At 60.2% G+C, this 10433-nt stretch overlaps 5 protein-coding genes across 5 annotated transcripts; 1 reads left to right on the top strand and 4 right to left on the bottom strand.

Annotated features, from left to right (window-relative positions):
* Positions 1 to 30: 30 nt before the first annotated feature.
* Positions 31 to 1944, top strand: SPRG_13525 (hypothetical protein; the record flags this gene model as incomplete). Its single annotated transcript, XM_012353121.1, has 7 exons — positions 31 to 219; positions 275 to 406; positions 445 to 623; positions 670 to 836; positions 887 to 1433; positions 1477 to 1537; positions 1582 to 1944. 7 exons carry the CDS (start codon positions 31 to 33, stop codon positions 1942 to 1944), a joined length of 1638 nt encoding a protein of 545 aa, XP_012208511.1.
* Positions 1945 to 1986: 42 nt separating this feature from the next.
* Positions 1987 to 3401, bottom strand: SPRG_13524 (hypothetical protein; the record flags this gene model as incomplete). The annotated part of the gene is made up of 3 exons (XM_012353120.1): positions 1987 to 2449; positions 2496 to 2653; positions 2676 to 3401. The coding sequence occupies 3 exons, from the start codon at positions 3399 to 3401 to the stop codon at positions 1987 to 1989; spliced, it is 1347 nt and encodes a 448-aa protein (XP_012208510.1).
* A 357-nt stretch (positions 3402 to 3758) lies between these two features.
* Positions 3759 to 4760, bottom strand: SPRG_13523 (TKL protein kinase; the record flags this gene model as incomplete). The annotated part of the gene is made up of 4 exons (XM_012353119.1): positions 3759 to 3782; positions 3829 to 4462; positions 4511 to 4671; positions 4716 to 4760. The coding sequence occupies 4 exons, from the start codon at positions 4758 to 4760 to the stop codon at positions 3759 to 3761; spliced, it is 864 nt and encodes a 287-aa protein (XP_012208509.1).
* A 1176-nt stretch (positions 4761 to 5936) lies between these two features.
* On the bottom strand, positions 5937 to 7356 carry SPRG_13522 (hypothetical protein; the record flags this gene model as incomplete). The annotated part of the gene is made up of 9 exons (XM_012353118.1): positions 5937 to 5957; positions 6007 to 6104; positions 6150 to 6251; positions 6540 to 6638; positions 6688 to 6786; positions 6833 to 6931; positions 6988 to 7086; positions 7138 to 7241; positions 7320 to 7356. The coding sequence occupies 8 exons, from the start codon at positions 7354 to 7356 to the stop codon at positions 6015 to 6017; spliced, it is 729 nt and encodes a 242-aa protein (XP_012208508.1). The 3' UTR covers positions 5937 to 5957; positions 6007 to 6014.
* A 1109-nt stretch (positions 7357 to 8465) lies between these two features.
* SPRG_13521 (hypothetical protein) lies at positions 8466 to 9193 on the bottom strand (the record flags this gene model as incomplete). Its single annotated transcript, XM_012353117.1, has 3 exons — positions 8466 to 8780; positions 8831 to 9015; positions 9068 to 9193. The coding sequence occupies 3 exons, from the start codon at positions 9191 to 9193 to the stop codon at positions 8501 to 8503; spliced, it is 591 nt and encodes a 196-aa protein (XP_012208507.1). The 3' UTR covers positions 8466 to 8500.
* Between the last annotated feature and the right edge of the window lie 1240 nt (positions 9194 to 10433).

Genomic DNA, 10433 nt, shown 5'->3' with positions numbered 1-10433 from the left:
GATCTAGTACATCACCGAATAACTCTCATCATGCTCTATAGGCATGCTACACTCGGGCGGGTGCAGAGTGTGCCGTCGTTAGGATCGCCATCGCCGCTGGACCTCGGAGAGCCCGAGGTGCCTGCCTCGTTGGCGTCCTCCAAGAGCGAGAAAGACCGTCTCTTTGGCCAACTGCACGGCGACAGCACGTGGAAGAAGTCGGACGTTCAAATGGCTCGGGTCTCGTCTTGCTCTTGCGATCTCGAGGGAAGAGCTGAAATCATGTCAACACTAGGAAACGGCTTGGGAAGTTGAAGCTGTCAAATACAAGGCGCGCATGGACCGTATCTTCAAGCCGCAGCCCGCGGCCACGACCCAACCCGATCGGTCCGACGTACACTCGCCCGCGGGCCCTCAAATCCTCGAGGTATAGTCTATCTAGAGAACTGAACGAGCGTTCTGTAGTCGCTCGCGTCCGACCATCGCGAGACGCTCTCGTCGCTCTCAACGACGCTTCCCCGCCTCTCGTCCAATCAGCTCTCTCAAATGAGTTTCGACGACAAGGACAACTGGAGTGTCAACAGTCTCAACCGCCAAAAACTCGTGTACCGTCACTTGTTTACCGAAAACAGCCGGAATTTACGGTGCGCCCACGTCGTCGTCCCCCCTTTTTATGACATGCCATGCTAGGAACCCGGCGACCAAGAAGCAACCAAAGCTGCTCCTTGAAACCATCGACACGACACCGTCCGCATTCGTGCTGCAACACCTCGGACCAGACATCCCGCGCAAGCCGACGCCCAAGCCCCGTCGACGCCACGTCCCAACCCTCGCCGCGTCGGCCTCCGCTCCGACCCGTACGTCGCCCATGACCTCTTCCGTGATGAGATGGAACGCTGTTTTCTAGTGTCCAAGGTCGTCAAGCTGCACCGGGCGTCGTCGCTCCGACTCGAGAAAATGTTGGCAAGTGCACAGAGCCTCGACAGCATCATCCACGACGGCATCCCGACAACCTCCAAAGCTACACCGGTGGCCGGAAGTCCCGAGAAGACCCTCGCTCGCTTTGAAGCGATGATCGCCGACCGGCCGCTCAAGGCCGCGTCGCAGAAAACACCAGCATCGAATCCACCGCGGCCGGGCACTTGCAGCGTCACGCACGTCGTACTGCCTGCTGTCACCACTACCTCCACCACCACCAACAACAACAGCAGCAGTCTGCCCAAGCCTGTGAAAGCCCTCACATCTCCAGCGCCCAGTGTCAAGGACATGGTTGACGCGGATCGTCGCATCTTGCTCCAGCCGCTCTTTGGCCCGTACCCGCGCGACCACGTGCTTGAAGTGTGCCGCATTTTCGTCCGCATCGACGTCGACAACAGCGGAGTCATCGAGACGAGCGAGTTTGTGGACAAGTTGTCGCAACTCGAAGGCGACGAGTGGCGCGACGCCCTCAACACGTACAACTCTTCTATTGCGAGCACGCGGTGGAGCTAGGGGTAGGGTTTTCCGCGACCTCGACCAGGACCACAACGGCAGGCTGGACATGCCCGAGCTCCTCAAGGTACGAGTCCATAACGAATGTATTGGCAGTGGAATCCTGTCTAGGCCATGTTTCCCAGAGCGTCGAACCGCGTGCAGGACGAGATGCTGCAGTTCGCGCGGCTCGCGGTGGCTGCCGAGCGGCACGAGAAGGCCAAGGTCCGAGAACTGAGCCCGAAAGCACTGGCGGACATCACGGCGCTCTTCCATCTCTTTGACGTCGACAACAGCGGCGCGATCGAGCCGGTCGAGCTCCTCCGCGAGTTCAAGGCCAACGAACGCCGTTTCTACGACAAGCATCCCGAGCGCAGCATCGCCGATCGGTGGCAGCTCGCCGACATTGTCAAGATCTTTCAGCAGTACGACGCCAACGCCAACGCGAGCTTGGAACTCGACGAGTTCATCGAGCTTTTCCGCGATAGCTTTTGAAAATGGTCCAAAATCGACTTGAAGTGGAATTGACACTTGGTGTTAAACCCGTTTGAGTGCCCTCGTCTCGTCATCGCTCTCGGTGACCACGCTGGTATAGGCTACCGCTTGGCGGCGCCAGCGCCGCACGCAGCCGCCCACCGCCGCCGCAAGTGCCACGACAACCACGCCAGCCACAAAGTACACCGATGCAGTATCGTTGTTGCGCTGCATGTCGACCGTCGCGTAGCCTGGTACGAGCGCGTGGATCGGCTCTGGGTTGGTGTACGGGACCCAGTGGAGCTGGTCGCAGGGCCAGTGGTCCTTGGCGAGATCCGCGTTTGAAATACCCGCAAACGCGAGGTAGGCGTCCACAGACCGAACAAGGTCTTGTGTGTAGTATGTGTCCAGGTCCGTCTCGTCCGCCTCGCCCAGCACGGGCAAGTGCAGCTGCTGGCGCACACGATTCATCGACAAGTCGCGCTCCGTGTCATGTGCGTCGGGGTCGACCACATTTTCATCAAACCTAAGACGTCTCAAAAACCACGTTTGACAAGGCAAAGTGGACGTACGAGCCGTTGTGGCCGATGCGTGACTCGTCGTGGAAGACGACGGGACCTTGCCGTGATGGTGAGTAGATGTCGTAGCCGTGCGTCCAGAGCTGCATCGAGCGCAGGAGCTCCTCCCCGAGGAAGACCCAGCGCAGACGCGCATCGAGGGCCACGCGCGTCTGCGCATGGCACTTGCTAAACTGGAAGCCCGCGCCAATCCGCGCCGAGCTGCGGCGTGTTTGAGTTGTCGAGCAGAATCGCGCCAAAGTCGGGCACCGTCGACAGCGTCGCGTGGGCAAAGTAGCAAATGTGACGCGTCTGCGTCACATTCGGCGTGAGATTGGGCCCGATCCATTCAAAGCCGCGCGGGTAGACTGAGAGGACTGCCATCTCGTTCTCGGTGCGCGTCCAGTCGGCCACGAGTTCGTCGTCCCAGTGTGGCAGGAACTGCATGTGGGCATCGGTCAAAAGGCAAAAGACCTCGTCTTGGATGAGCGCGTTGAGACGCACACGCGCCGCGATCGGACCCGTCGACGCCGCCGCGTCATGTGCATCGACGCGGATGCGATCTTGGTACCGGCACGTCGTGTCGGTGGGCCAGTGCGCGGCGGCGAGTTTGCAGTACGCGTCGACGCACGCGACGTCACCGGCGCGGGTTTGATCGACGACACCAATCACAAGGTTCTCGGGGCGTGACGCGCGCGACAAGGCTGTGAAGAGCGTGAAGCCGCAGCGGTTGCCGTCGCGGTACGAGGGCAGTCCTAGGAACGTCTCGTAGTTGGCAGGGACAATGGGTCGAGGCGGGCGCAGCGCTCTCTGCGTCGCGTTCAACGGCACATGCTGCGACGCCGGGTCAAGCGTGTAGCGCTGGCCATGGACAAAGCCGCCGCTGTAGACGTCTCGGTCCCACACGAACGACGACGACATACGTCCAAGCGTCGATGCAGCTTGGGAAATGGAAAATGCGAGCCCTTTGTGGCTACCGGCGCACTACCCCTAACCCTCGCAAGCACCGTCTGGTGGTCTGGTGGCGCTGCCAGGTGTCGAGTGTCCGGGCAAGCCGCTCTGCCAAGTCCATTCAGCGTCCAGATGCCATTATGACATCTGTCACTACCGTGGCTTGGACCTGTAGGAGCCTCCGCATCTCACACGTTAATGCAATGAAGCAAGGACCGCGACGATGGCACCGCGACGGCTTGAGCCTGTATACCCTCCCAAGCAGATAAATAGGCCGTCGGATCACAGTACATTGAGTTCACGGCTCAAGAAGCTACGAGTTGGGTGTTACGCAGTGCAGGGTGCAAGAGCCTACGCCAAGATGAGTCGACATCGATACATCGCTGCGATGGCGCACCAAGGACGAGCAAGTGCGTGGCAAATGCAGCGCCAGTGTGGTCTGGATCTCGGTCGCGGCCGGCCGGGCGCTCGGGTCGAGATGCAAACACGCTTGGGCGAGGGATCGATACCACGCAGGACACGTGGCGCGCAGAGACGGCACCAGATCGCCCGCGCGAATCGCGTCCGTAAGCTGAAAGCCACGCAATGGCGCGTCAAAATACGGCTTTTGACGCGTGTCGAGTTCGGTTAAAATGACGCCAAACGAAAAGACGTCGGCCGAGAACGCGTAGCGCCCGCCGTTGAAGACTTCGGGCGCGATCCACAGAAGCGTGCCGACGGCTTGCGTCATCGTCGTGTCCTGCGCGTGGTCGCGGGCCGACCCGAGATCGGCGACCTGCACAAAGCGCCGACGGCTCAAGAGGATATTGTCCGACTTCAAATCCCGGTGGAGGAGCGACTTTGCGTGCAAATGCGCAAGGGCCGACGCGATTGCGTAGGCAATCTCGACGGTCGCGTACATCTCGGGCAGTCGCTCTTCGCGGACGCCGTCGAGGTACTCGCGGAGGTTGCCGCCGTCCATGAACGGGAGCACCATCATGGACGGGTCTCTGACGTAGCCGAGCAGCGGCAGGATGAAAGGCGAGGTGCACCTAACCCCAAAGCGTGCTTTATAACCAAGCACAACAAGACAGCGGTACTTGGTCAAGACGGTGATTTCGTCCTCCAGTGACGAGTCCGAGGACGTTGAAAGCACCGACTTGACGGCGACGTCACGCGTGCCCTTGTAGCGGCCTCGGTCGACGACGCCTTGCCCGCCCGCCCGCAAGCGCTCGGTCACGAGAATGTCCGACGCATCCATCTACGTCCATGGGTCGCACCATGTGCGAATGCTGGGGCGAATACCTCGTATGGCGGCTCGTACACGCTTCGATACAGCAGATCGGCCATGTCGCTCTGGCCCGTGCGCATGGCCAGCACCAGCGGCGAGTCCGTGTCCTAGTACTTGCAGCATGGGCCACCATGTCGACAACCAGAGACATCGCACGTCGTTAGCAGACGCGTAGGGGTCTGCGCCATGGGCCAGAAGAATGCGCGCGACCGACGCATGGTGATGGCGCACGGCCTCGTACAGCGCCGTGCGGCCCATCTACAAAAAGATATAGATGCGAAACATGTGCAGCGCAGACGAATCGTACGCCGTCAGCCGCATGGACGTTGGCGCCGTGCGTCGCAAGCAGTAGCACGAGCGCTTCGTGTCCCGTCGCTGGCCGCCACGAGAAGCAGCGCACGACCCTCCTACAATATCGGGTTAGGGGAGGGCGAGGGTTGGATCCGCCTTACGCGATGCGTTGTGTTGGGGTTTGCACCCGCCTGCAGCAAGGTCTCAGCGACGCGGTGGTCACCAAGACCGGCGGCCAAGCTCAGCGGCGACGTTCCATCCTACGCCCATGCCATCAGTCGGTCCAGCGACGAGATAACTTGGTACGGACGGTTGCGCGTTGGTTGACGGGTGCTTTGGCCGCCACCAAGACGTCGACCATGGCCGTCTGGCCTTTCTCAATGGCCAGCAGCAGAAGCGTTCGGCCGGCCTAGCCGCATGCTCACGCGACCGCGCTATATGTTGTCTACCTTGGTGCGCAGATCCACGGGCAGACCAGCCTGCAGGTAGGCTTGCACGGAAGCAGCGTCGCCCGTCTTGACGGCCTCGATGAGCTACGCACTCGCGTCAAACCATCGATGACTATGATCGAGTCTGTACGTGGCCAACGTGCGACTGGACAAGCGGGGCCAGGATCGCTTCCACGTCGCTGTGCAACGGCGCAAGGACCAGCGCCGTCTCCTTGGCCTGCACAGCACTCCAGGCTCAGTTACGGTGACTCCTTATAACGGAAACGGGTCGTACGTGGTTGATGGCATGCAGCGGCGCGTGCGCGGCGAGCAGAACGCGGACCACGTCACTGTGGCCGCTGCGAGCGGCCACATGCAGCGCCGAGTCCCCCGCCTACGCCACACGCCGTGATACCTCCTCTATTCAATCGCAAGTACAGCATTCGTGGCCGACACGTCTGCTTGCGCCTGCAGCAAGCGCTCGACACACGCTGTCGCTCCGTGCATCGCAGCGATCAAAAGTGCCGTGTTGCCCTCCTACAGGCAGCTCGTCAGTCGCCGCGGCCAAGAAATCAAAACCGGTCACCGCATCCGTCAAAAAATGCTGGCGTAGCGACGCAGTAGGCTCTCTACGACCGCATTATGGCCGTGGGCGGCCGCCAGCATCAACGGCGTCCACAAGTCCTACTTGATACCTTGATACTTTGCAGGAAACATGATTCTTCGCACCGTGGCTTGCACCGGGTCCGTGTCGGCGCCGGCCTCCAAAAGCATCTCGACGATCGGAGCATGGCCCTCCGCCGCCGCCCAGTGCAGCGCCGTCGTCGGGCTCTACACCGCGACGGTCAACAGAGAAAGAGGTCACAGCCATATACGGTCGCGTCGTCGGGGCAGACACCCGCTTTCAAGAGCCTTGCCGTCTCGTGCACGTCGCCATTGCGCGCGGCGCAGACCAGCTGCTCGTGCCGTTGCTGGTTGTGAGCATCTTCGGTGGCCGCCGCGACCATGGCAGCTTCAAGCAGCAAGGCGCCGTGCGTGTGGGCCTTGACGAGCGCGAGCGCCGTCTTGCCCGTCTACATGCCAAGTGTAGAATCGATGGACGCTGCGGCTCCAACGTACGTGGTTGTACATGTACGTGCTGGCGCCGCACGCGAGCAGCACTTCGATGATGCTGTCGTGGCCATACCGCGCTGCCACGTGCAGAGGCGTGTCGCCCGCCTACCGGTCTCCACGCCATCAGACAAGTCAGACACGTCCGTCGACGTACGGTAGTAGTTGCATTTACGTCGGCACCCGCGTCGAGAAGGAGGCGCACGATGAGCGTGTAGCCGTGGTACGTAGCGACATGCAGCGGCGTCCACCCATCCTATGACAACATGTCCACATCTCCATCGTGCGACGTGGCAGTGTACGCGGTTGGCCTCCTGGACGCTTGCCTTGGCCTCGAGGAGCATGGTTACGACGTCCGTGTAGCCGCGCTTCACGGCCACGTCCAGCGCCGACTTGCCCTTCTAGCATCGACAAGTTGTGCATGGTTCGAGACTTTGTCCGTGTAGCGACGAAGTACCGTATTGCGGACATGGACATCGGCCTTGTACTGCAGCAGAGTGGCCACGAGGCTCGGGAACGGGTGCCGGGCCGCCCAATGCAGCGGCGTCTCGCCATCCTACATAAGACGAATCCATCAACACGAACACATGGCAGAGATGACGTACACTCGTGGCAGTGTTGGGTCGGCGTTGCCTTGGAGCGGCGCGTCTGCGGCCGGGCCAAAGAGCGAGGCGTACTCGACGACGGTCCGGCCTTGCAGGAGCGCCGTGGCTGCGGCCACGTGTCCGTACAGTGCTGCGTAGTGCAGCGGCGTGCGTCGCGCCTAGCCCCTCGTCTCGACAAGCGTACTTTGTGCGTGCGAGAGATCGTACGAGGTTGACGGCATTGGCATCGGCGCCGGCTTGCAAAAGCAGCTCAATGCAGCGCGTCTGGCCGCGCTCAGCCGCCACGTGCAACGCCGTGTCGCCCGCCTTTGCCAGATCCCATCAGAATTCGAAGCGCAGGAGCTGCAGACGCACCCAGTCGGAGGCGTTCGGGCTCGCGCCAGCCTGCAGCAAGGTGGCCACAATGGAGACTTGGCCTGCCTTGGCGGCCTCCCGCAGCTGCTTGGCGTTGTCCTAGACCTCACCGTGAGCCGTCGGTTCGCACGGCGGCGGCTACCGTCTTGAACAGCCAGCTCATGTCTTCTTCGCTCTTGCCTGGGAAGACTCCTTCACTGTGCGATGGACATGCAGCTTCGATGCGCGCAGCGGCAGTCGATTCTGTTCGATGCGCACATTCCTTCTTTGCGATACTCTATCTGGTAATACTCTCTCGCATTAGAATGCTTCAGGCGCTGCAACGAAGGAATTTCTCAGGCCCTCGTGGCAGCCTCGTGGGCCGTTATATCCGGAGCTGTCCGGATAAAGAGAAAGTGCAATTTGGAATTTTAAAGTGTGCCAATATGCAGTAGGAACGATCATGTAATGCCGGTAGGTACAGGCACAGGAATCGAGTAAGCGTACAGAAACTTAGCGTCTTCTAGAAGGGACTTGGTACTTTGCGTACGCTGCAACGCCGACGGTCCAAGCATGACTACGTCGCGGAGCTTTCGACATCTGTGCGTGCGATGTTGACGATGCTTGAAGCATCAATTGCAACGTTGCCGTTTTCTTCCAGATGGAGGAAAGCGACACCTTTAGCATCATTGGTGCGATGTGCAGGAGACAGAGACGCCCTCGTGTTGACGCTCAAAGGATCTGCTACATTGGTATCTTTGAATCGTGCGCGAGCAATCCTTGAAGCCTGCCTGGACGCCGTGTCCTTGCCTCTCTTCGTTGTTGTCGCCGCAACGTCGGGAGTCGTGGCCAGAGGCAACTTTCAATCGCAAGTCGTTTGGAACGTACACAGGACATGGACAATAATTGGACGTTAGTTGACAAAATAGTACTTGAGAAAACACAGTTTGCACACTTGGATGTTGACGCGGTCTGTGCCGGTCGAAAGCGCGCTCTTGGACTGGATGCAGTTTTACAGACGACTTCGCCGCACTAACAACGAGAGTACGACTTGAGCAAGCGCAATAAGAACGTAGAGGGACAACGTACGATGCGGCAGTGGTGTTTCCGCAAGAGCGTGCTAAACTTGCGCACACACGCAACGCACTGGTGCCGGTGGACGTCGAGGACCCACGCGTCGACGGGGGCGATGCACTCGATCGTGAGCACGGGCTTCTCGTGGTTGTGTTCTGGACAGCCCTTGTAGTAGTGGAAGAGTGCATCGACGCGGAGGAACTCGCGCTTGTCCATGAGCGCCATCGAGGCCGTGTAGCTAATTCATTGCATGAGCGACGGCACATCCTTCTCGACGTATCCACGTACGTATGCTCGGCCGGCGCCTCGTTCACGGGCTCTTGGTCGTCGCCGGCTGCGCGCTTGGTGTCGCAGTGGTACTTGTGCTCGCAGCGCACGGTGCAGGCAAAGCAGACAGAGACCTTGGCCGCGCCCTTGTTGGGCACCGTGATGGCCCGCACGTCCATGCACTGGGCGCAGACGACTTCGCCGCACTAGTAGGATCCATCATCAGTGGCCTTGTCGTGAGGATGAAGGAAGCGATACCATGGCGCAGTTGTGCTTGCGCTGCCAGTTACTGTACTCGCCCGTGCACACGGTGCAGTGCGTCGCGAGCTCCTTCACGGCAAAGTGGCGCGGCTCGACAAAGCGATGCAGCGTCTCGGTCGTCATCCTGTGAAAAGGTAAATGACATCCAGTGACTACGGCAACGGCTGTAAACGAACGTCCGACCAGACGCCACGTTGCCTCAGCTGCCCACAAGCGTGACACACGCGGTGTCAGGCCCGATGCAGCGCTGCGATTGGCTGCCAGAGCGCGTCGACGCCAACAAAGCGGCCCCGACAGCCCACGCGACCAGCCTCGAGCGAATGCATACGAGACAGCACGACGCATATACGTGGCAGCGTGTGCGTTGGCCTCGCCCTTGGAATTCTTCTTTGGCGCGAACTACTGCGTCGAGGAGGCTGCCATGAGGTTGCGCTCGGATGATGCGCGTGACCAGCAGACGGTGCATACCCGTGATGGGCAACCGGCCTTCTCGCCACCTGTCCACCCATGTCTAATACGCACCGGAACGGTAAATGCGTTTTTTGCCGTTTCGAGAATGGGTAAACACGTCGTACGCACGCGAAACGGCTCGTGGGCAACACACGGAGGCTGCGTTTTTGTGGTTTAAACGCGACGCGCAGATGGCACACGCGAAATAGGTGCCGAGAAGCCCTATCAGGCACGGCAGGTGTCCACAGGACCGTCCATGGAAGAAGCCCTGCGTCAACCGAGGAACGACTCGCGTCCAATACATTCTTGAAGCGACGGCTTCAACTTCTTAAATGCTTGGCTCCTCAGGCGCGGGCCATTGGCTTGCAGCGCCACCACCCACCTGTTGCTGAACGAGAGATATGTTCAAGAAAAATAGAAACTCATTGCTGAAGGAGAGATATGTTCAAGAAAAATAGAAACGTAAAACGGGTGGTGGTCATTCGGGCTCAAATACGTTGCCATCCTCGACCCGTTGAAAGTTAGAACGAAACTAGGAGCTGACGATCGCTTCGTAGAGCTGCTGGCGCTGGCGGAAGAGTGCCTCATCCAAGGTCGCGAGCGGCTTGACGCACGCCATGAGGCAGTTGAGGACAACGAGGCCGACGCAGGCGAGCGGGAGGAATCCAATGCCGCAGCTGACGCCGACGATGATGACCACGAAGAGACCGATCGAGAAGGACATGCTCACGAGGCTCAGGAGCACCAGCAAGAGCATGTTGCCGAGCTTGGTGCAGTAGCGCGCAAAGGTGCGCTTGGCGGTGCCTTGGCGGCGACTCGGTACCTCGAGCATCAACGGCGCTTGCACCGACGTCGGAGAACGGTCTGTTGGCGTCGTCGTACACCGGGGCATACATGGGCGCGCTCGGCGCGT

The sequence above is a fragment of the Saprolegnia parasitica genome, assembly GCF_000151545.1.
Source record: "Saprolegnia parasitica CBS 223.65 unplaced genomic scaffold supercont2.115, whole genome shotgun sequence".
Classification (NCBI taxonomy): Eukaryota; Oomycota; class Saprolegniomycetes; order Saprolegniales; family Saprolegniaceae; genus Saprolegnia; species Saprolegnia parasitica.
The sequence above is the reverse complement of the archived record's forward strand: the minus strand, read 5'-3'. Positions and strand labels throughout refer to the sequence as shown.